General features: G+C 37.6%; 1 protein-coding gene across 4 annotated transcripts in view; it reads right to left on the bottom strand.

The window, feature by feature from the left end:
* The window catches only part of SH3KBP1 (SH3 domain containing kinase binding protein 1), a 434,394-nt gene that overhangs the window by 195,789 nt on the left and 212,734 nt on the right, over nucleotides 1–25,871 (bottom strand). For all 4 annotated transcript variants that reach the window (XM_027866157.1, XM_027866165.1, XM_027866172.1 and 1 more), the window contains 2 exons: nucleotides 22,981–23,084; nucleotides 12,541–12,670 (listed from right to left, as the gene is read on the bottom strand). In XM_027866157.1, coding sequence (XP_027721958.1) covers nucleotides 12,541–12,670; nucleotides 22,981–23,084 — 234 coding nt within the window. The remainder of the gene's footprint in view (nucleotides 1–12,540; nucleotides 12,671–22,980; nucleotides 23,085–25,871) is intronic.

The following is a 25,871-nucleotide window of genomic DNA, read 5'->3' as shown; positions in this document are numbered from 1 at the left end:
CCTTTGAGGATTATACTATCCTATCCCCTCTTTCACCCACTTCCTTTTCCCCAAAGCTGAATCCTATTTCATAGGATAAGAACACTCTAATTCACATTCCTCTGATTTCTAATAGGCTGGCTATTCACGTTTAAAGTCATAAAACACTAAAGTCATCAATGAGGAGACATGAATATGCATTTCACCAATCTGAAATATTTTTGTTTTGAATTGATCACTCCAATGAGGAAGTCTCTTCTTATTAAAAATCTCCATCAAGGAAAAGTCTATTTTTGACTAATAGCCAAAATGTGTTAATTTTAAAAATCCAGGTAATCAAATCATATTGTGACTCTTACTAGAAAGGCACAATTTAAGTCACATGTTGTTATGTTCTAAAATCTTCCTTTAAAATTCTTTTAAGCTTATAGGCCTTTAGGTAAGAGCTATGAACTCAGCAAGCCGTCAATGAATATCAACTGGAGAATAAACTCTTAGGACAGAGTCAAACCATCAAACTTTAATCCACATTAAGAGATTAGCCTCCAACTACACAAGAACGGTGCGCCAAATATTTGACTATATTATGCTTGGACAAATTATTATGCTTTATGCATAACTTGAAAAGATTGTTGAGATTTGAAAAGTCATAGTAAAGATGTCCTAAGGAAGAAAAAAGTTGTTCATTGCAAATGAGCAAAAAAGTACAAAACTATTACTATAAATAACTGTCAGTTTTAAGAAAATTCCTCCAAGACTTTTTTCAGTCAAATGGCTTTTACTAGCTGTGGTAGTAGGGGAGTAGCCTGGTAGAAGGGGAGCCATTGTGAAAAATCTACTATTCAATACAATAAACATTTATTAAATAAATTAAAAATTTATTAAAAAATTAAATAAATTAAATTTATGTGTAAGGAATCAAGAGTAAGGCTTTTTATTATAAAAGAACAGCATTTGTGATAGTGGACATCAAGATGAATAAAAATATGGCAAGTGTATTTATGCACAACAAATGTATCTTCTGTAACTTATAGCATATATGAATTTGCAAGTACAGAGAGAATCCCCTAAAATAGCCACCATTCATTTCTTTGTTTGTGTGTTCTTTTCAGAAACATCCCTATGGGAGATATAATTTGGGGGTCTAAATATTTTATCATTTCCCTTTAATGCGTTCACTTTCTACATCATGGGTTCTTCCTCTGAGATTAATGACCCTGAATCATTCTTTGACTGGGAAGAAAAAACACTAACAAGTGTGGGGAAAAAAGGACACACACCCCCAGCAGAATATTACTATTGTTGTTGTTCATTTTTACCAGACAAGATGGAGGACAGATCACAACCTGCTCTAGTCTTCCTCAAAGGAATGTGAAGGTTTCTCCCATTCCTCATAAAACAGGTTTAGGACGAGGTCCATACAATCTCCCCCTTGTGTTTACTGAACTTATCACCACGAACTTTCCACCCTTTGGATTTATCTCTATATTCCTGTACTTACAATTAGAAGAAATACATGAGTTACATTATAAGGATCTATGATTTCATCAAAATGGGGGCACCCTCCATGCCACTGTGGACAGTCTTCACAAGTATCAATAGACAAGAAAATCCACCATTCAGTGGTCAACCTTCTGCTGCACACAGTTCTCCAAATACAATTATTACAATTGGAGTGACAGTTCATTGCCAGAATCTTACTCAAAGTCTTTCCAGGTTGGTAGAATTTGCCAGGGCTTGCTTCCCACTACTGTAGCCTTCAAGAACTCCCTGCCACCATGAGCCATTGAAACAAGGTTGTAGTGGAAGATCTACCTGCTTACCTATTTTTAAATGCTGTATTTTTTTTAACTGTTCACGTTAATCAGTCAAAAATTCCTAAATCCCTTTTGAAGGTCACTTGATGTTAATGATCATGCCATATATCTTTTTTTTTCTAGTATTCATTTTTAAAAGGAATAATTTTTTAATTGAAAAATCAACAAAAACCTTATAAGCCCTTTTCAGATTTATTAACATTGGTCATAAATTTGTTCAATTTGGTATAATTTAATAAAGGTCTTCAATGACATTATTTCAGAATGGGTTAAAGCTTATTATTTCTATGAATCACATGGCAATTTCCTTGATGTAAATAAAATTGCAAGGCAACACTTCACACAAAATGGAAAGGTGGACTCATGTCCGCTAAAGAATTATGTATGCCATAGATTGATTAATGGCTGAGTAAGCCAAATAAAACACCTTCATGATAAATTTATAACAATTAACAATAATGATAATGATAATAATAGCTAACATTTATACGGTGCTTACTATGTGCCAGGCACAGTGCTAATTATTATCTCATTTGATCCTCACAACAACCATGGGAGGTAGGTACTATTATTGTTTGCATTTCACAGATGAGGAAATGGAAGCAAACAGTTTAAGTAACTTGCCCAGGGTCACACAGCTAGTTAACTACCTGAGGTTGAATTTGAACTCAGGTCTTCTTGACTTCAGTTGCAGAATTCTATTCAGGGACATCTTATCCTTTAGAAAAAGTAATTCTGAACTACAATAAATGGTTCCCAAGAGATATTTCATAAAAACAATATCACCATTTAGTGACATCTTTGGCAGGGTACCATAGAAATATGTTAAAACTTCCTTTAACTGAAAATACTAAGAAATTAATATTTTTCAAATACAAAGTCCTGTCCAGATATTCAAAGGAGGGAAAGTGTATTAGTACTTAAACTGTTCAAGAAATAATGTGCCCACACTAAAATCATTTCTACTCCCTTTCTTTTAGACCTTAACCTTTGTCTTTTAAGTAATTGTATAAAAGGCCAAGAACAAAAGATATGACTGGGAAAATAAATTAAGGGTGATAACCACAGATATAAAACAAGAAATACCTCACATCTAGTTAAAGTCATTACCTGCCCCCTTCCCCAGAAAGGATTATTGTAAAAACACAGAAAGTTCTTTGAGTACTTCAAGTCACCTATGAGGAGGACCACTAAGGAGGAGGGTATAAGAGGGACCAGCAGTTTTAGGGGAATGATTCTCTAGGGGGCATGCTGGAAAGGTTGAGAGACTATTGTCCTGTTTTATGAAGTAAAATCAACTATACTTTAGCACTGTGAAATTTTCCTATGTTCAAGAATCTTACAGATGTGACTTTGAAAATGTCATGTGTCAGAGAGACATATCTGAGAGCACAAGTGGATTCCATCAGTTTGGACATGCAGAACAATCCTTGGATTAGAATAATGATAAACCAATGAAAAGTTGTTAGCAGGCGTGTGCCAACAGTGCAAAGTACAGTATCAATATTTATTTCTTCTACAGTACCCCAGATACCCCACCAGAGGCAGAGAGACTCTGGGACCATGGTAGGTCGCCCATTGGTATATAGGCTTCTATTTCCTTCTTTACAAACACTGTTCATGCACACATCACATATACCATAAGGAGAAGAGAGCAAATAGAGCAAAGAGGAAAGCTGATGGGGAGAAGAACATTCCTTTTCTGCACACCAAGGAGATGGAAATATAACTTCAGCCAAAAGGGTCTGGGATGAGAAGTTCAAGCAGGCACATTCCACAAAAGCAGCAGCGAGTAGGGTGAGTGCAGCTAGATCAAAATCACAAGTACCAGGATCTCATCTTTAAAACTGTCTCTCGACAGTTTCATTTCACTCACTGTTATAGCGTCTGTAGCTGTCAATCTTTCCGGATGCCACTCTGTACAGAATTGTCCCTTCAAAGGCAGTCTTTCCTGACAGTGAATGAGAGAAGAGAAGGGAGGAGGAAAAAGACAAGAGAAGGGAGAGGGAGAGCAAATGATGATAAAAAGAAGGGAGAGGAAGAATCTTTAACTGAACTTTCTTTCAATGACCAGAACTGTAAGAGCTTTTTACAGAAAAATAAATTGAAATTTTTATACAAAAAAAAAAGCACGTGCTAAAAATGCTGAATGGCATTAGTCTTCGCCTCTGCTAATGAGACAACAAACACAGAAGTGTAGCCACAAGATTAAGAAAGTCATTTTCAACATTTACCATAACTTACATACAGTAAAACCACAGTTACTGAGAATCCAGCTAATCAGAACTCTCCATTTTCTTTTCTTGCCCTCTACTTGTAGGGTAGAAAGAAAGACTAATTACAAGAAAAAAAAAAAAAAAGCTTAAATCAAAGATAGAGTTCATAGGTTTTGTTTGGTTTCCTCTGAGATGTGTATACACTGGAGACAATTCAGCCCCAATCTCTTATGCCTTCCATATTGTGTTTTGGTACACAGAAAATTCATACCAATGATCCAGTGATACTGTAAAAATCTGAATCATCATCCTTAGTACATTCTATTTAGAAAGGCAGGAAAAAATACACTAATAAAGTTTTTTTTTCAACAAAGGGAGTTTTCTGCTTAACACTGAGTTAACCAGACCATCCCATTCCTTGAGCATTCTGGGAAATTAAGGTTTTACTGTGTATGAAATCAATCTGTATCTAACTATAAGGACATAGAATTTAACCTGAATAGGTTTTTGAACTACAGGTAGATGTTATATATACTATATGACTGGACACATAGCTAAAAAAACAAACAAACAAACAAACCAAAAACCAAACCCAAACAACCAAAAAACCTCTCAAGTACCTATGGATTGCTGAGTAAGTATACTGAGCACATTCTGTCTGATTTTAACACACACACCCTCTATACAGGGATCCTATGGTGATGAAATGGTTTGCTGACAAGTACAATTAAGTAACAAGCAACAATTAAAATTTATTATTAAGTTTTCAAAAGAAAATAGTTCTACTGCTGTATCTAATTAAAATACTGGGCTGTATGTCATGCACCTTTGTTAAAAATAAATAAGAATGTGTAGATAGGCAAACTTCTATTAAAGAATGATTTACAATATGAAGGTTGGTGTCCTTATGGCTTTGGCCCTGGACTAACTTCATCTACACCTCCTTGACCCCACTGTTACTCTGCTTTAAGACTCATCACTATGTAAAAAATACACAGTCATGTGGTTAGGGAATCTTTCCCTCTGACCCCTTCAGGCTCTATCTTGGACAAATTAGAGCTGACTTCTCTAAATCAATGATAAACAAAATCATGGAATCTCAGAGTTAGAAGGGATCTTAGAAACTACCTATTCAAAACCAGCTTCTCACCCCTGCCCCTCCAGACTAAGATCATTTATATAGTCCCAAGTCGGTAGTACCAGGCCCAACGTGCTTCTGCCACCACCTCCCATAAGCATATATTAGCCTCTGGCACTCCTGACCAAGCTGATATGTCTACTTCATCCCTGGGCTGGGCCAGGTGGGCCAGGAAGTTGACAATCTTTTTCTGAAGACCTTACAAGCAGAAAAAGCCTCAGAAACTAGTTTCCAGCTAGGAAAAGGTTTATTTATTCTGCTTAGCTTAATTCATAATCAGCAGTCCTACTGATTTTGAATGGTTCTAAGTAGTTCAAAGGATTATAGACTCAGAATGCTTTGACCTTCCAGAAGGCCCATTTAGCTATCTGAAGAAAGGCAATTTGGGACATGAGCCAAACAAAAATGCCTATTTTATGAATTTATAAATTATATTTATATGTATATATGTTTATATGTATATATGTTTGCCTACATATATTATTCTGGCTGAAGATCAACCAACAGGGAAGAGTAATTAGCAAACTCATAAATAAAGTGTATGCCCATCATCTTTTGTGATGGCCAATTATTTATCAGATTATTAATGACATATACATGTATAAGGTTTATGAAATTCAAAATAACAGCAAACTCAAATACAATCATTTAGTTAAGATAATTAATAATTAAATGATTATATTTCACTCAACACAAGTATTTAGTTTTGACAACAAAACTATGAATAAGGTTCTAGTTAATGAATTTGCTAATTGTTCTTTCCTAATAATATGATGGTCTGTAGTCAAGCATTTATATACATATTGGAACACAATATCAAACAATTATCTAAAGCACTTCAAGGATGATTGGGGGTTTTAAAAACTCAATTTTAATTTCTGCTGGAAGGCAGAGCTCAAGGATAACAGTCTCTCATTAGCCAATTAAGTTTCTTCCTGCTCATAAAACAAAAGATTGATCATTTTATTAAAGATCACCCTCACATGCTTTGTGTTAGTAATATCTTTCATAATTTTAAAATGTTCTCTCTTCAACATTATCTCAGTGTCACGAATAATCACAGACCCAAGACCTAAAAACAATTAAACTGGGCCTAAAATAAACAAAATTCTTTCTTGTTAGGAACCTTATTTAAAATTGAAATCACATAGTTATTAATACTTATGCTCGTAAAATGCCTGATAATTTATAACACCCCAAAAAGTGTGGGAACAAACGGGAACAGAATGTAACAGACTAATCAGCCAGGCTGCATCAGTAGCTTCGTAATAGTTACTTGTTCACCCTCTCCAAATAAAACTTATTGTACACGCAGCAAATTTCATAGTTCTTACTACATTTTTTGATTAGCACTGACTTAGCATCATCCTTTCCACTCTAGTATGTGCTTGATTTTGAATGGCTCTAAGTAGTTCTCAAATACAAAGTCAGGAGCATGTGAGAGACAGTGTGGAGAAATACAACTAGAAATTGCTGTTCATTTAATTGTTTCTCATTAAATAAGGTATGAGTGACCAAAATAAGGTATACAGACCAATTGATTTAAGTGGTCAGTGCTGGCTCTAGTCCCAGGCTTGGCACTAATTATCAAGTCATTTAAACTTGTAAATGTATCACGTCATTTCTGCACTTGTAAATTTAAAAAGTTGGGCTTTCAGAGGTTCTTACTAGCTCTAAAAAACTGTATGATCAATAGAATGAATAGTGAGGCAGTAAGAACAGTCCTTATAATGGATAGAGAGCTAGCTGGCCTTGGGAGTCAGAAGATGTAGACTCAAGATCTATTCAGCAATGGCTCTATAATCAGAGGAATTTTGTTCAAATCATGCCTCAAATACTTACTGGAAGTGTGACTTTGGGCAAGCTATTTACCCTCCCTGGGGCTCAGTTTACTCATCTGTAAAATGGGGGTAGGGGGATAGGTCTCTGAGGTGAAGGGGAGCTAATAGGGGTGGAGACTACTATGAATCATAGATTAATTCTCTTGAAGGAGTAAATTTGATTCAACATATTAGTTGTGTCTCTGAAGTCAAGCTGTACCCTATAAAACCATAAACTGATCAGTTCCTGATCTGAACTGGTAGAGCATTTCCTCATTGCTGATACCTTACTTACCAAAAGTAAGGTCTAAGCCAAAAGAAAACAAACAAAAACCCAAATCATAAGATTGCAGATCTCTAGCTGTCTAATCCAATTCCCTCTGTTTACAGATGAGGAGACTGAGGTCTAGAGAAATTAAGTAACTTACCCAGCATCACACAGCAAAGTGGCAGAATCAGACTTAGAACTCCAGCCACATGCTCACCATTCTTTCCAATGTATATCGTGCTGCCTCCATGTCAGTTATGGCTGGCTGCCTTAGTCATTAAAACAACCCTTTGTTTCACACACACACACACACACACACACACACACACACACACACGACCTCAGCCCTCAATTTACTTTTCACTTGGCAAGATATTTACATGGTGACCTGTTTCAAACAAATCTCTCTGAAAGTCTTATTTAATTAAACAAGGACTGTGATTTGAATTACCTTTGAAAATATAAAAGAAAGGGTTAAGTTGAAATTGAAAGTGCTGCATAAGCTGCAAAGAGCTGATTGCCACTCCATGACAGAGCTATAAAACTCCTCACCTTCAATGAAAAGGGATGTCCAGATTCTTTAGACCTAAATACCATTTATCAAGACTGGGAAGAACTATTTCCTTGACAGACTGAGTCATCCTGAACAAGAGTCTAAGCTATTCCACTGATGTTCCAAACTCTACTACACATGTGAAAACAAATCAGGGCCAGGAAAAAGAGAACAAAGCATGCTCAATTTGTACCTGCCACTCACAGATAAAAACACTGTTTGTTTGAACGCAAAGCTATCATTTCTTGACGCTTCTGCCCGCAAAAACTAGATAATACAAATTCCTAAATGTTACTACAATCATTTCCACATTTTGCCACTTAGTTCGCCCCTAACAGAGAGCCCAAAACCACAAAAATTGGCCACTTAGCTTTTCCAGCCTTTGAACCTTAATCTCTCAATAATCCTGGAAGAATCCCATAGCCTAGAAGTCTACTTGACTTTTCTACGTACCCTAGTGTCAGACTGAGTAAAACAAACTGGAGATACAGAACAAAGACACAGGCCTTAGGCCTTTGTTAATGCAGTTACCCCATGCAAAACACCATTCAGGAGAACATTAGGCAGATGCAAGAATGTCAAATAGGACTTTCTCTCTGAGCCCCTAATGATATAAGACTATTATCTGTGTGTCATATCAATCACCCTACAGAATGGAAACTCCTTGAGGACAGGAAAGGTTCTCTATTTTGCCTGTAATCCCAGAGTCTTGCACAGTGTTTTTATCATAGCAAACACCTAAAAAGTGTTTGCAGGATTAAATTGTTGAATTGACTAGAACTATGAATAGATGCCCCACAAATGTTGCCCCCTGATACCTACCACCCTACGGTACATTTCAAGAAGTCACTTGAATCAAAAATTCAAAGCAGGTAAGTCGAAATCTTAGACGCTCTTACACAAAGACTATGAGCTCTTTCAGGTCAGAAATTATGATGTTATTTAATTTCTTTTCTATCCTCCACCTGGTACAATGAATAAATTACTTGTTGAAATTAATTGTATCACCAGGTGCCTCCCAGGTAAATATAAGGAGGCTCTTAGAAATCAATATGGAGAATCCTGAATCTCTCTCATAAAGGCACAGATAAATAAATGTGTTGTTGCTTTGAAAAGCTAAGGGCCCTATGCAAATAAGTAATCACCATTATTATCGTCTAGAGATGAACCACAGACCTCCGGAGACCTCATTATCTCAGGGGTCACTCTCTTAAGAAATCACAAGTCTCATTAGGCCAACTACCAGCAATCTCATCCATTCTTTTTTTTGGCTAGGCAATGGGGCTAAGTGACTTGCCCTGGGTCACACAGGTAGTAAATGTGCATCTATTCTTGAGATGCTGATTTCTGATCATCATTTTCTGCAGAAATGACTTAAATCAATCACATTCACAAACACAGGCCTCTGGACCTAAGGGTCCTTCAAAATCTCCCAAGATCTAAAATAAAGCATGTTTCAGGAGAGAACTTAATACAACTAAACTTAAAATTAAAGCATTACATTGAATTAAACACGAAAATGATGATTTATAGCATTAATTCTATTCACTACTCTAAGTCATAGTTTCACACTGATTTTGGCAAGAAAAATAAGAGTTGGCATAAGAATGTTCGAGGTAAAATTTTTTACAGATTAAAAATTTTCTTTAGGCCGTTAATCACAGATCTCAAAATTCATATGACCCTAGATCTAAGACTAGAAGAGACCCTAGAGACTGATTATCTAGTCCAACCATCTCACTTTACAGATGAAGAAACTGAGGCTCAGGGAGATTTAATGACTTGTGGAACGTCAGAGATAGTAAGTATCAAACCCAGATCATGTGACTCCACATCCAGCTCTTTTTGCTGTACCCAGAAATGGAATAAGTAAATTTGGGGGTGACAAGTCCTATAAAAATAAACAGAAAAGTTTGTTCTGATTGATTGTTTAGGTAATGTGAGAGATGGCCTAAAGTGCAGTTCCCTCAGGCCTAAGTGTCACTTTTCTAGAAAGCCCTGAGTTGAGTTTCACCTTTCTCAAAAATCCACATCAGCACAGGCAGTTCCTGGTAGCTCCGGCTTACATCTAGTTCCCAAATATAGATATGTTTGCTTCTATTGGATATTAATTGACACGTTTAGATTGTACGCCTTGAGTGCCCAGCCAATGGGAGAAAGAGGTGAGAGAGTGTGAGGGGGCATGCATTAAGGCTACAAAACTTTGCTTCTCACAGCCAGCAGGCACACTCCCTGGCTGCCACTGCTTGGGCGACAAGGCCTGTGCCCTTTCTCATGAGAAAGAATAAAGACCTTTTCTGATCTCTGATTCAGACTCCAAACTCTTGATTTCAGTGGTCACGGTCCAACACAGTAATATCCAATTAAACATTTCCTACCAATTTAGTACAGTCACATTTCCAATGAGATTTTTATTTCAGCTTCAGGAAATGTTAGAATTTATTTAAAGGATACCATGTTTGAGAAGCAATAGAAAGGACACTTGGATGGGGAATCAGAAAAGCTGCCACAGTTATGTGACTTAGGGTGGGTCATTTAATCTCTCTGCTTCTCAGTTTCCTCTATCTCTATAAAATAAAAGTTTCAGAAGATAATGTATATGGTCCCTTCCAATTCTGAAGTTCTATGACTGAGACAGAATCTTTATACAGTTCTCTTTAATATTAGCCTACATATGGTCTTTCCATATTTTAATCATTAACTGTATAAAGATTTTATTTATTTCTATAAACCTTTACACCAATTAGAAAACCCTATAGTGTGGCACCATATCAGAGTCAAACATAAGAAGATTTGCTTGCCTCCAAATGGGCCTATATTATTTAAGCCCCTATGAAAATCAACTTCTAAAATTAAGCAATAGGAAGTGGACTAGGACAAAGACCTTAAATGACAACATTTTAGTCCATTCCATGGAGAAAAGCTCAACGCATTCTGATGCATTAGCCACAATGATCCCCTTCAATCTTTAGGGCAAAAAGAAAACACAGTCAAAGCAGCAAATTCATACATACAAGGGAAGGAGAGAATGGGCTAACGCAAAGATTTCCAATCAAATAAGCAAACCAACTATATTTAACTTCTGCCCATCATCATACTCATTTACATAAATTTCAACATAGCCCTATACTAAAAGCCAAGTCAGAGTGGCAAACTGTTATTGAAAAACAGATACCTGTCGAGGCTTTGAAAGATGGAATTTCAATTTAACAGGCAACAGTAGTGCCCCAGGGTGATTTTTAAAATGTATTTCTTCTACTTCTTCTTAACCCTCTAAATAAAAGGGTTAGGAGGGTTACCAAAGCCTTATCAGAATTCCTTGAGAATCACGGGAAAATATCCTCCCTTTTTAGAACACTGTACTATCCAGTCATGTAGAATTAGTTTACTTAGAGGGAGAGCAAGGCCCAAAACATAACCTAGCATAATAGCTACAACCACATACTTCAGTCCCTGTCCTGGAATAAAGGGAGTCAGGGCCCACAGACAGGGCTGATCCTCTTATCTTCCCAAAGGCTCCCTGCCACCAAAGATAAATGCATTGTCCTGGCAGGAGATCGTACAAGCAGAAGCAGCCCTCTCTGTACGACTGACTGGAAAGAGCAGCTACTGTGGAGAACATTCTAAAACCTTATGATTATGTCCCGTAGGCCTACTTCCATCTCTTCTCCCAGGCTATCTATTTCTATCTGTATGGCCAAACATTGCTAGCTGTGCATGTTGTAGGGTGGGGAGGAAGGAATTAAGTCTTTTATAAGGCCCTAAGGATGTCAGTGGATATGGGATAACTTGGAAGGGCCCTTATTTTACAGATGAGGGAACTGAGAACGAAGAAGCATTTAATGCCTTCCGCTAGGTTTAAAAAAAAAAATCTTAAAGGTCATGGGTAATTGAGAGTTAGGGAATTTGGGGAGATTTTCTTCAGCCTGAAAACAGAGAAGAATTCTCTCAGTAGAACTGAAGTATCTTCCTTCTCTACCCAAAGAAAAGTCCCCAGTGCTAAGAAGCCCTTTGCAACTATAACACACTCAACAAACTGTTCACAACATTTACAACCATAATCTTTGCTCGACAGGCAACAACAATAACAACAACAAAAAAAATAAAAAAAATAAAAAAGGAAAAAAATCACATGAGGAGCTAGGTTAGTGGCTGGGGAAGGACATAGATTCCTGGTCCTGACCTTTTGCTCCATGAACCGGCATGGGCAGCAGAGTTGACGTAGTAACATACTCAGCCCCTGGAGAGAGAAAGACCTACAATTCGTTCTCACAGTTTCAATTATGCATACCCACCACTGGCCTAGCAGCCTCAGTTCTGTGATACTTAAGAAGGGTACATATGGGGTACCTTACATCCACAGCTTTTTCAATAGTTTGCCACCAATTATTTTCAAGAGTAATGAGATATTATTACATTTTGTTTCATTTACTTTTACAATATACCTACTTCATGGCACAATTAGGGAGGGGTAGAAGGGAATCAAACATTATTGGTATGTCAATTCCAAAAAGACAAGCAATCACAAATCTAAAGGGAAATCAGAGGTTCACAAGATTCACGGCTAAAAGCCACACATCTGAAGTATTAAGAATATAGAGAGCAACAGAAGTAAAAATGAGATAAGGCATTGAGATTTGGGGTAAAATCACTTTAGCACCAGGAGGAACAAACAGAGGGTTGAAAAAGAACAGTCAATAAGTAACTTCCTATCACTTCTTGCCAACTTGACTGGGTAAGCTTCCTTACTTGGCTTTATAAGTTGTTCCTCTTGGGCAATTCCCAGATCATCTGATTCTCCAGACAATTCCTTGATGAAGTTGGAAGGAAACATGCCGGTCTTTCCGTTGAGAACGCCTTCCCACCATCCCTCCTCCACCTGCACAAAAAAAAAGGGGCAAAGAACAAACATGCATTTAAATTGAGTCATTTTCATTTTATTTTAATGCTGTGTAGCACACACAATGGACCCTTCCAGAGGAGAGAAAAGTGATGGCTTGTGTCTGCTTTTCATTTTCCCCCTAAACGACTGAACTAAAATGAATGGGACCAAACGGTGAGTGTTCCACATTGTCTAAGAAAATTTAATTTGTAGTTGTGAACTTGTCCAACTCTCTCCTACATCAAAGCTTTTTCAAGCAAACCACACTATTATACCAAGCTTCATCAACTGAATGATGTCTAAAAAATTAAACCTATTATGGAGGTCTGTGCATCCTGGTTAGGCAAATTTAAACTCCAACTTTCTTATTATTTGATCTTACTGATGAAGTATTGGAAGATGATAGTAGGTTTAAGACACAATATCTCTTTAAGAGTCTTCTCCTAAGGAGCAGTTTGGTAATTAAAAAGGTGGAAAAAACATTTTTGGGTAAAGGGGAAAATTATATTGTTAATTGTTATTAAAACTGTCAAATGACATAATTTATTGCTACTGATATAGAAGAATATTTTGATAATGAGTTGAAAAAGAACTTCATTTTCTGCTCAAATCCTGTCTGAAACCTGTTTCTTATTACTTCTATGTTGGCTATATATATTAAAACAATTAGTAACATAAATGCAGACTCAAAACTCTTTATCAACAAGATAGAATGATGCTTCACCTATGAGGCACTGTTTAATGATATGAGTAGTATTGATACAGTTAATGGTATAAAGAGGCAAAGAAAGATCTTTCATCTACTAAAACTAGAGAAATGAGTGCAGAGAAACACAAAGGATATGAGAGAAATGGATTACTGTGTTGAAGCTTTCAAAACTGCAAAGCATTATGGAACATCAGTGAATTTACACATGCATGCTTAATAACTAAAAAATGTAAAACTAAAAATGAAAAATCATATAAATATCTGGAGACTAAATTATGACTTTTAAAAAGACTTGGTGGGAAAAAGATTTGGTGGGAAAATTTGGGGAGTTGTGACTTTTTAAGTGAAAAGTAAGTCACTGAGAGCCAGGAAGTTCTCATTTAAGCCATAAGGGACTCATTTAAGGAACAGAAGAACCTGAAGAGAAAAATTGAAGATATAGCAGGGAGACTGAAAAGCTGCTCTGTGCCAGTGCAATTAGAAGCAGTCAGCTAACAGAAGGCTTCAGTAAGTGATTCCTAATTGATCCAAGAGCAAACTGATTTCATTGTCCAAGAGCCCTAAGACATCTATTGCAATTCAGCACGACCTAGAACTGGAGAAAGGTGAAGTATCTCCTTAGGGCCTGTTGCTCTCTGTTGCCACCTATGGATTGAAAAGGGAAAGCAGGGGAGGCTTTGCAGCTGCTTAGATACCCAGGTGAGCCGGCTTAAAGAGCCAACCTGAACTGTGCTTCTGTGACCTCTGTCCTGATTGGAGGACACAGCATCTGGATAAGGGAATAACAAACTGGGCTGGTATGCATAGTTAAGAAACAGCCAGTCTGATGAGCTTTGTAGTTTTCTCACTGAAAAAAGAACAACTATTCCCATTAAGAACTAATTACCATTTCAAGGGAGATAGTTAATTTAAAGAGCTTTCTGATAGAGATGAGGATCTCACTAAATGAAGAGAAATGAAGATAAACAGCTAATAAAATGAGTAGAGAAGCAGTTTTGTGTGGTATGGATATATGTGAAGTCTAGAGTTGTGAGTTACCCTGAGCACATGTGAATTACCTTAAGCATAAGAATTTTCCTCCCTCATATGCTTCCTTGCCAGGTTCTTGCAAATGTGTGCCTACCCTTCATCATAGATATGGAGTGCACTGGTGGGAGAAGAATGATCTGGCTTTATAGGTATACTGTGACATATGTTATTATTTATGCATTTCCTTTAATATATTATTATCCATAATGTTGGACAACTAGGGGGCACAGACATTTGCTAGATGTGCAAGTCACTTAACTCTGCCTCAATTTCCTCATCTGTAAAATGAGCTGGAAAAGGAAATGGCAAATTACTTCAGTATCTTTGTCAAGAAAATATCAAATGGGGTCATAAAAAGTTGGACACAACTGAAAAAAACTGAACAACAATCTATGTTATTTCTTTTGTCTTCTTGTTAAAGAAATGGTTATGTTTAAGATCTAAAAATGTTATTATTGTGTTGTAAAAATATCATGGGCCGTGAAGACGCTGCATTAAAGACAGAAGACGGATTCAGAAAAATATTATTCCCCCTCAGCAGAGAATTCTAAAAGACTTTGAATGTAATCATGGGTACTGGTCTGTCTCTGAGAACCTTTGACTTGCTAGCCTGAGAGAAGGTTGGTGTGAACAAGTCAGCTCCCAGGAGAATGGAATATTGACATGTCCCATGTGAGAAGTAATATGAATATACAGATATCGGGAAAGGGGTATGTTCTGATATTAGTGTGTGGATGTCACCACATCATGTCATAAATCTTAACACCACAACCCCTGTTACATTTGGGGACCATATTGGTTATTTTCTAGGCCCCAAGTGTTACTATGTGCCTTGTTACATAGGTAATAGGGGACCATATACTTTAAGAAACCTCTCAAATACAGGAACAAATTATCTAACACAAAGAGTATCTGTTATCTTTCAGGCTTCAAGGATTGTTAAATCTAGACGGATTTTAAGAGTTATTTAAACTTCAATTAAATACATATTTATTAAATGTCTACACTGTATTAAATGCAAGAGATGAAGACAAAATAAGACATAGCTTCTGCCCTTAAAGGGTGTACAGCCTACCCTTCCCTTCTGCACCCTCCTCCCCCCCCCAAAAAAAAAAAGCAGATTTGAAGTAAAAAGATTTAGCTACAAATTTGGCTCTGCCATTGACCAGCTTCAAATATTGCGTAAATCCTTTAACCCACGGGTGGGGAACCTGTGGCCTCCAGCCCACATGTGGCCTTCCAGCTCCTTGGGTGCAGCTTTGACTGAGTCCAAGTTTTACAGAACAAATCCCCTTAATAAAAGGATTTGTTAAAGATCATTAATCCTTAGAGGAAGGAAAGAAAGAAGCATTTATTAAGTGCCTACTATGTGCCAGGTACTGCACTAAGTATTTTTCAGACATTATCTCATTTGATCCTCACAATAACCCTAGGAGGTAGGTGTTATTATTATCCTCATTTTACAGTTGAGGAAACTGAGTCAGGCTTCTTCCATTATCACCACCACCACTTTGAAGCTCCAAACAGGGACAATGATATAAGCAAAACTATAAAGGAGGCAAGGTCTTTCTTGACTCTTTCTCCCATTTCATTTCCTAACCCCTCCCCCTCATCTTCCACGCCTTTTCCTACTTTTCAATCCCAGTCCAGGATCCCATGCCTGTGTTCTTTGTGCTCTATTGTTCTCCTGTATCTAAAATGATCTGATCATAAATAATTAATGATAGGTAATAATGATGGAGGACCTTCATGTTTTCAAAGCCCTTTATATGCTATCTCATTTTCTCATTTGATCCTCACAAACCAACCCTGGGACATAGATGCCATCACTCTCTTCATCTGACAATCAAGTAATTTGCCTAGTCATTCAATTAAGACGCATTAATTAAGCATTTACACCATGCTGGACACTGAGCTCAGCACTGAGGACACAAAGAAAGTCATAAACAGTCCATGCTCTAAGGAAGTTACATTCTAATGGGGAAGGCAGCATGTAAATAAATAAACTAGTTATACACACAGAGTGTATGGAAGGTAAACCCAGTGGAGAGAGCACTACCAGAGGAGTTGGAGGGGGGGCAGAAAGGCTGCCTCAGAAGACAAAGACTCATCTAAGTCTTCAGGGAAACCCAAGGAATTTAAAGGTGGAATTTAGAAGTAGAACACTCCAGGCATTGGGGACAACTGCTATAAAGATAATGACAAAGAAATGGAAGATGTAATGTTATATTCAATTGTAACTTGGCTGTATTGGTAGAGCTGGGGGAGAAGGGGAAAGAATGAGGGAATAATGTAGGAAGACTGCAAAATAAGGAAGGGACCAAGGTGTAAAGAGCTTTAAATGAGAGAGGAGTTTATATGTGATCCTGGAGGTAATAGGGAGCCATTGGAGCTCAATGAGCAGAGGAGTAACCTGGTTAGACCTATGATTTAGAAAAATCACCTTTGGTGGAGGACAGACTGGAGTAGGGGGAGATGTGAGCCTGCCAGACCAATGAGAAGTCTACTGCAATAGTTCAGGCAAGAAGGGATGAGGTCTGAACTAGAGTGGTAACAGCGTGAATGCAGAGAAGGGATAAATAAAAGAAATACCATGAAGGTAGAAACAAGATATGGCAACAGATTAGATATGTGGGGTGACAGAGAGGAGTTGAGGATGGACAAGGAAGTTGTTTATCTGGGGGACTGAAAGGGTGGTAGTGGTGTCCTCAACAGTAAGAGGGAGGCTCAGAAGGGGGAAGAGTTTGGGGGAGAAAGATAGCTGAGGTTTGAACAAATTGAGTGGAAGATGTCCTAGACGACATCCAGTTTGAAATATGCCAAAGGTAGCTGGTGATGCACAATTGCAATTGTGGTTAAGTGACTTGCCCAGAGTCACAGCTAGTAAGTGTCAAGTGTTTGGTCTGAGGCCACATTTGAACTCAGGTCCTCCTGACTTCAGGGCCAATGCTCCATCCACTTCCGTGGCTTGGGCCTGGAGCTGCGGCCCACTGAGGATTCTCTCTCCTAGAAGCAAGTCGACTTTGTCAGTCTTGGCCCTGTGGAAACCTGGGTGCAGGCAGAGCAGCAGCCTACGGATGAGGACGCTGCCACTATTTATAGTACAATTTGTGTATTTATTAACCATTTAAAATGTATAAAACTGTGCTACCACTTTTATCAGGCTCCTGTCTTCATTTTTTAATTTGTCACTGATGAAATTTTTGAGAGTTGCACTCCTTACCCCATTTTCCCCATAAGCCTTGGACAAATTTGGGTAGCATGGTAATTTTTAGGCATTTATACGTCCCGTTTTGGCAGAACTGATTGCATCTCATTATTTACATGTTGCCTCCTTCTTTAGAATATGAACTTTCTTAGGGCAGGGCCTGATTTTGCCTTCATTACATCTCCAGGTCAGAGGGAAGTGGCTGTCAATATGGTAAAAACTTATTGACTCTTGCTGTGAAATTTCGGGTATCATCTAGCCTGGGAGAGGCACATGGGGGTTGGAGGGACAGGAAGCAGGAAACACGGTATCAAGGAGGACTTGAAACATACTTAAACAACGCAACGGTGAGGTTATGAAGAAAGTTCTTTGTAATATATATTATAAAGCTATATAGAGCTTACTATACACTACAGAGCTTACTGCCAAATATCACAGAGGAAATCCAATTAGTATAAGGCCAATCTCTGTCACCAATGGCCAACAGGGATGTTATTTATTATTAGTCATTTAAGAATAAGAAAAAAATAAACCTAACGTTGCAAAATAGTATTTATCAGTAAACTGCTCACTGCTCTGTGAATATGAGGATATCTATATTTTCATAGACAGATGTACTTGGCACATAGTAAAATTTAACAAATGTGTAATTAATTGGTTGACTGTCCCACATTTTTTAGAGAAAATTCTAAACAACCAGCTAGGAGTTTGAAAAACTATCTTAAGACAAATTTAGACAACTCTAAACCATAGTTTTAAATAATGCCACATGTCTAGGTTAATCCCATTGAGATATATTATTCATTAGAGCTGCCTATTTTAGGATGAAAGGAGCCAGTAAAATCAGTTATGAACCTAATAGCAAAATTCTTAGGGGATTTGCATGGTGAGGGCTCTTTTTTTTTCTAGTCCTAGATAAATGAACCATAAAATTACCTTCCATTTCTCCCAAATCACAGTCCAGGTAGAAGAGAATCAAGGATTTCCCACAGATAACAACCAACAAGGGCTCTGAAATAATCTCTTAACGCTGTGCAGAACAATACAGTTCTGCCAAAATGCCTCCAAAAGTTCCCCCACCCACCTCCACCCCGACATGTCTCCCCCTACCTCCATGTGACCAGTAATAAGCAGTTCAAGTCAGAAATACCTCAGGGAAGTACTCTTGATACATTGGCTGTATGGGCTGCCTACTGGGAAAACAAAATGTATCTTCACTTAAACAACACCCTCAAGCTGTCAATACAGCTGTGAGACCACAGTCTGTGCACAGGGACAAAGAGGAAAAGGATGAGAGGTCTATTATTACCCCCACTGGATGTGCTAAAGGGAGATTAAACTGTACAACCAAGTACATATTGCACATGGGGTGAGATCCACAGCGTCCTACATCATAAGCTTGATGGGCACGCGACTAGCTTAATGGGCATGCGACTAACTGCCTTCAGAGTTATGCCCACTATGCCAGAAAGTTTTATCCGGGATATTGTATTACAGAAGCTATGTCAGGGCTGCCCAATGCCATTTTTTCCCCCAATGATGCACATCCTGCCTCTCCCATGTCTTTACTTACAATAAGAGAAGTTCTGAGATTAATTATCCTTATTCTCATACCATCCTTCTTCAGATGAAAAGAATCATACAACTGAGGAATGTGAGCCTTGAACTAAGGAATTATCTAGTTCACTGTGCTTTTATTACAGATGAGGGAAACTGACCCTAAAGAAGTTAAGCAATTTACTGAGGTCTCACAGCTAAAACAGATAGGATTATAGCCTAGGTTTGCTATATATTTTATATTTATATTTGCTGTGTATATTATAGCTAGGTTTAAGTGCCAGACCACTCAGTGCCTATTATTTTTTTTTTTAGATATGGCAGAATTTTATAGTGGATTGAGCACTGGACTTTGAGTAAGATCTAGGTTCAAATCCTGCCTCAGATACTTGCTAGCTACGTCATTCAATCTCTCTGCGCTTCAGAGGCCCCTAGAAAATGAAGGGGCTATACTAGATGGCCTGTAGGGGCCCTTCCATTTCTAAATCTAGGATCCTATGAGTTTTTGAATCATGATAAATTCCTCCCAACCAGAGAGACACCTTCACGGAGAGAGAGGGACCAATTTGATATCTAAAATTCCTGCAAAATATATGGTAAAGACACTCAGTTCAAAAATACAGGGTGTTCTAAAAGTTTTAATTGCTAAAACCTTACTAAGACTTTTGGGACACCCTAGGGAAAAAACAGGAAAAAACCCCAGAAAAACATATCAGAAAAACTAACAAACAAATTAATACCTATAGCTTAAATTCCGCAAAATGCCCATGATAAAAAAAAAATGACAAACTAGGAAAGATAGGACAAGTAAGCCTATCTAAATAAAAATATATTTTCACCTAGTTAAAAAAAGATGATTCTAAAAGAATAACATTGACATATTCTTTAGAGAAAAGGTGCAATATACAAAAATTCTTAAAGCCATTTTTTTCCTGATCCCAAGAGAAAGGCCACTGAAGTTTTAAAGGCAGTTTTCAGTGTCTCTGGATACAACGTAACACAAAAGACCAAACTTACTAAAATTATCTTACAAAGTTTGGTTCTGTCGGAGCTGTTTTCCTAACATTTCTTCCTTCCCCCATTCATCCTGATACCAAAGGAGACAGTATCATTTGCAGGCAATATACTTAACACTATCATTTCATCAGTATTGGGTAGCTATCCTCTCTGCCAACACACTCACCCCCCCCCCCATATCTTCTGTGTTGCTATGGCAAAAAAAAAAAATCATACTATGGGGATTGATTTTCTGGTAATGTTTCATAGAGCATAACTAGACTGGTCCACTGTTGGACACAAATGCTTCTTCTCCACTGGCACAGCCTGCAACAACCAAGGGTCCCCACCATACCAAGATGGCGCAGGGGACTAAGGTGTGAATGGGGAATTAGAGCTATGATCCTATGAGTTTCTCCTTCAAGAACCAAGGATCCCCACCATGCCTGGGGCAGAGGACTAAGGTGAATGGGGAATTAGAGCTATAATCCTCAGTTTCTCAATCATGATAAATTCCTACCAATCAGAGAGCCACCTTCGTGGAGAGAGGGACTAATTAGATATCTAAAATTCCTATAAAATAAATGCTAAAGTCACTCAGTTTAAATATACGGGGTGTTCCATGTCAGGACATTTTAGAAGTGTTCCTCTTAAAAATGGCATATAGAGTTTGAGAGCTAAGTTTTCAGAACTTGAAATAGTGTATCTCCTTTTCTAGACTTCATTGGATAACTACTTGAGTTGGCTCCAGTTTACAATTACCCTGATTAGCTATTTAAAGCTTACAATGCCAACTACTTGTCCTAAGTCGGTAAGAAAAGATTTCTTCTTTACCCTACCTTTGGAGCGACAAGTGGTAAAATGAAGAAATCAATGCTATAGCTTTCTTTAATCAGTTCAAGGACAAATCTAATGACATGAAGGACACAGAGGTGTCAAAAAGGAAAAAGCACACAGACTAATGAATTCAGCTTGGTCTTCTTACAAGTCAATTCCAACTTTCATAAAGGTATTTGCTGCAATCTTAAATTCTCAAGAAAGACTTGAACTAAAAGTAATCAAAATCTTGCTGAAATCTATAAAAAGACACTGTTGATTTCTTTATTGTGAATAGTAACAGTCCAATCCTTTTATGTTTATAAAGCATTTTCCATAGATCTCATTAGATGCTAGCAATAATCTGTTAGGGAGTACAAGCATTATTACCCCCATTTTCCAGAGAAGGAAACGAGGCTCAGCTCTGTGATTGGCTTAGATAAGGTAAAGGGTATGTTTCCAAGTAGCCACTTCCTGGAAAATAACACCCATTTTTAATCCTGTACCTTTGATGAGAATGACTGACAGTTTTTAGAAATCAATAAAATATTTTTTAAAACGTGAAAGGTGAGATTCCTTATTTTGATATAAAAAAAGAAGGGAAGTGGGTTCTTCCAAATATGTTTAAACAATAACTATCCAAGACCTAACTATCTGGCTAATTTTTCCCCCTCACTTGCCAGATGAGCTCACAAATTACAGGTCAAAAACCTAGACATTCTACCAAAGGACTAAAGGTCCTACTACCATTCCCCCTTAAAAATCAAGACAAATGGCGAACAGATTTACCCATTTATCTTTTCTCATATTTCAAGATACAAATTTGTTAACACTTTACAAGTTAGTGATTTCACCTGAGTTGCCTAGTGCCTGAAGCAACTCTGCTGATAAAAATCTGACAATTTTAAGTCAAAGCAAAAATGCTTATGGAAAGCTTCCCAAACCAGACATACATGAAAGCTTTATGTTACGTTAACCTTTAAATGGCAAATTAAGGATAACTTTTTTTTAGCAATTTAGGAATTTAACTATTCCCATAAATATATTTTAAAGAATAAGGAACTTCACTTTTCACATTTTAAAAAACAATGTATTGATGTTATTTTCTTTTTTTTTTTAACTGTCAGTCCACATTGGTTGGTCTCCCCCACTCACCATTCCCTTGTAACAAATTAGTTCTGCATACATAAATGATCAGCAAAATAGAAAAACTTGAAACCACAGGGGAGAAAAAATTAACATATTGGCTATGACTAAAAATACATGCTTCCTTCTACGGGCCTGGTTCATTATTTAGGTTTACGGTCTAAATTTTAAGCCAGGTATCCATTCAAAACTTACTGTCTTTTCACTCTTTACAAGTTTATACATACCTCCCTATCCCCAAACCTTAAAAGGTCATCTAGTTCAAGTCAACTAAATTCAATAAGCATTTATTAGGCACCTTCTATGCCCTAGGCAATATGTTAGTTACTGGGAATACAAAGACAAAAATGAAAACAAGTCCACCTTCTCAAGAAATTTACATTTTAATGATTTCAGGCCCAGCACTCTATCCATTGCTCCACCTAGCTGCCCTAAATTTAGTCATGTCTGTTTCTTCATGACCTCATTTGGATTTTTTTTTGGCAAAAATACTGGAGAGGTTTGCCATTTCCTTCTCCAGCTGATTTTACAGGTGAGGAAACTGAGGCAAACAGGGTTAATGACTTGCCCAGGGTCATACAGCTAGTTAAGTGTCCGAGGCCAGATCTGAACTCAGGAAGATGCATCTTCCTGACACTAGGCCCCAGAACTCTACCCACTGTGCCACCTAGCTGCCCACTAAAGTCCTACCCCCCAAAAAATAACATGATTCCACAATTAGCTCCTCATGGATTTGTGGACTAGGATATTATCAAAAGGGTTCACATGGGTGGGATTCTAGAAATCTACACTTCCAAGAACTAGGAATATCTGTATCACACACATACTCCATAAAAGATTGCTTACCTCTCCTACCACCTCTATGATGTCACCAACTTTCAATTCCAGTTCATCATCATTCTGGGGCAGGTAACTAAATGCTACCTGACATCGTCGCCTTCGATTGCGTTCTAGATAGAGGGAAAAACAAAGAATATTTAGATAAGGTCTTTGCAAAAATAAATACATACATTTTTGAAAAATTAAAAAAAAACTAAATAAATAAAGCTTCCTGAGCACATAGATGGATTAAGCTCACAAATCTTGGTTATGATCTTTGGAAAATGGCTAGGCATGCTCCAGCATTGAATTAGGAATGAACAAGGCAATGCTTTTTTTATTTTAAATTAAAAAAAAATTTTTTTTAACAAAATCTGCTGGGTCAGGTAGGAATGAATATGAAGAATTTATCAAGTTGTAGGAGAAGCCTAGTAAAACCCAAATCCTAGGCACTCTGGGGACCTGGTGCTGCCTATGCTATTTTGCAAAGTATTTTTAAACTGATGTAATATGACCTAGAAGTAATAATGGTCTGATTCACAAAAAAGGAAAACGATAAATGTTGGATAAGATGTGGGAAAACTGGGACACTAATGCATTGTTGGTGGAGTTGTTAACTGATCTAACTATTCTGGAGAACAATTTGGAACTATGCCCCAAGGGCACCCAAAGGGTACATACCCTTTGCCCCAGCAATACAACTACTAGGTCTGTATCCCAATAGTGAAAAAGGGAAAAGGACTTACATGCACAAAAATATTTGTAGCAGCCCTTTTTGTGGTGGCAAAGAATTGGAAATTGAGGGGATGTCCATCAATTGGGAAATGGCTAAACAAGCTGTGGTATATTAATGTAATGAAATACTACTGTGCTATAAGAAATGATAAAAAAAAAAAGAAAAAAAAAGAAATGAGCAGGTGAATTTCAGAAAAACCTAGATGCATGAACTGATGCTGAGTACAGAAAACAGAACCAGGAGAACATTATACATAGTAACAGCAATTTTGTAAATTATCAACTATAATAGACTTGACTTATCTTAGCAATACAATGATCCAAGACAATTCCAAAAGACTTGTGATGGAAAATGCTATCCATATCCAGAGAAAGAACTATGCAGATCATAGCATACTATTTTCACTGTTTTTTGTTTTTTGCTTCTCATAGTTTTTCCCTTTTGTTCTGATTCTTCTTTCACAATCTGACTAATGTGGAAATATGTTTAACATGATTGCCCATGGATAACCTGTATCAGGTTGCCTGCTGTCTTTAGGAGAGGGGAGAGAAGGGAAGAAGGGAGAAAAATTTGGAACTCAGAATCTTAAAAAAAATGAATGTTGGAAACTATTTTTACATGTAATTGGAAAAAATAAAATACTATTAAAAAATAAAAAAACTTAAAAAAAGAATGGTCTAATTCAAATGTTAGAGACTGGACAGGGTGAATTTCACATGACAAAAGGAAAAACTGACCTGCTTTTGGGGAGGAGGGAGGTGCATGGGGACTAATCCATTTATAACCCATTACAACTGTGGCCAGTAGTATTTTTCTTAAACCATATTTGTCATACAGATCAATGATTCCTGTCATACAAGTCAAATCAAGGTAAAAACAAAACAGAACAAAACCAAATCTATATTTCACTAACACAGTAACAGAACATAAAACTAACCACAAGATAATTTATTTTCCCTACCACTGAAATTCTTCCTTACCTTTAAGACTCAGCTCACAGCTCATAATCCACATAATAAAAACCCACAACTAAGAGTCATAATAATTGTGACTACCCATCCCCAATATATCTTGTGCAAGGCAGCATGGTGTAATAGACACTATTCTGAACTTTGAATCCAAAATCTTGTGTTCAACTCCTGCCTCCGACATTTAATAGCTATGTCACTTTGGACAACATCTCTAATATGCCTCAGTTTCTTTATCTGCTAAAAAAAAGTAAACAGTTTGGACTAGATATCCTCAGGTCCCTTCCAATTCTAATCTGTGATTCAGTGATCTAATTTTTATACTGTTTCTGAATATATACAGGATCACAGACTTACATCTGGAAATGACCTTGGAGATCAATAAGTCTAAAACAGAAGTAATAGTACCTATAGTAGAAGGGTTCTTAACCATGGAGCCCATGAACTTGGGTTTTTAAAAAATATTTTGAGAACTATAATTCAATATAATTGGTTTCTTTTGCAATCCTATGCATAATGTTTTGTGCATTTAAAAATATGATTCTGAGAAGGGGTCGATAGGTTTTATCAGACTGCCAAAGGAGCCCTCAACACAAAAAAAGTTAAGTACCCTCCCTATAGTACCTCCTTACAGGGTTCTTGTGAGGATCAAGAAAAGGAAAGAGAGATAGGAAGCACATGACTTATACCTCCTGCTAAACTGTAAGCCCTCTGAGGGCAAGGGACTTTCATTTCTTGTCTTTCTATCCCCAGCATCCCACTACACACACACACCCCCACCCCCACTCCACCCCACCCTGCCACACACACACACACACTCCTCCCTTGCCCCAAGAGGGCCCTTCACAAGTGTTTGCTCAAGAGAAACTGGTCTAGCAAGCTCCTGCTTCTCAGAACCAACACAGAGGAAGGCTTGATGTGCTGCAGAAATCTGAGCAGAGACAAGGGCAGCTGGGAAGCAGCCACAGCCACGGGGGCCACCGCAGTGCAGATCTATGTCATGGATGAAAGAACATGTGTGCCTCAGTGTGCATGCAGGTGGTCACAGATAAAGCGTTTAAGAGCCGCAGTGCCGGGCTAAGCTAGGCAGAGAGGAATGCGTGTCTCCTGCACCTGTGATTTTTTTTTTTTTTCTGGTTAACAGGAGACAGAAGCACAGAGTCAAGAGGGAGGGGGAGAAGTAATTTCTGAGAAGTTCATTTCACCACAGCTAG

This window comes from Vombatus ursinus, unplaced genomic scaffold (genome assembly GCF_900497805.2).
Source record: "Vombatus ursinus unplaced genomic scaffold, bare-nosed wombat genome assembly UNPS02001419.1, whole genome shotgun sequence".
In the NCBI taxonomy this organism is placed as follows: domain Eukaryota; kingdom Metazoa; phylum Chordata; class Mammalia; order Diprotodontia; family Vombatidae; genus Vombatus; species Vombatus ursinus.
This window is presented reverse-complemented; position numbering and strand designations above follow the sequence as displayed.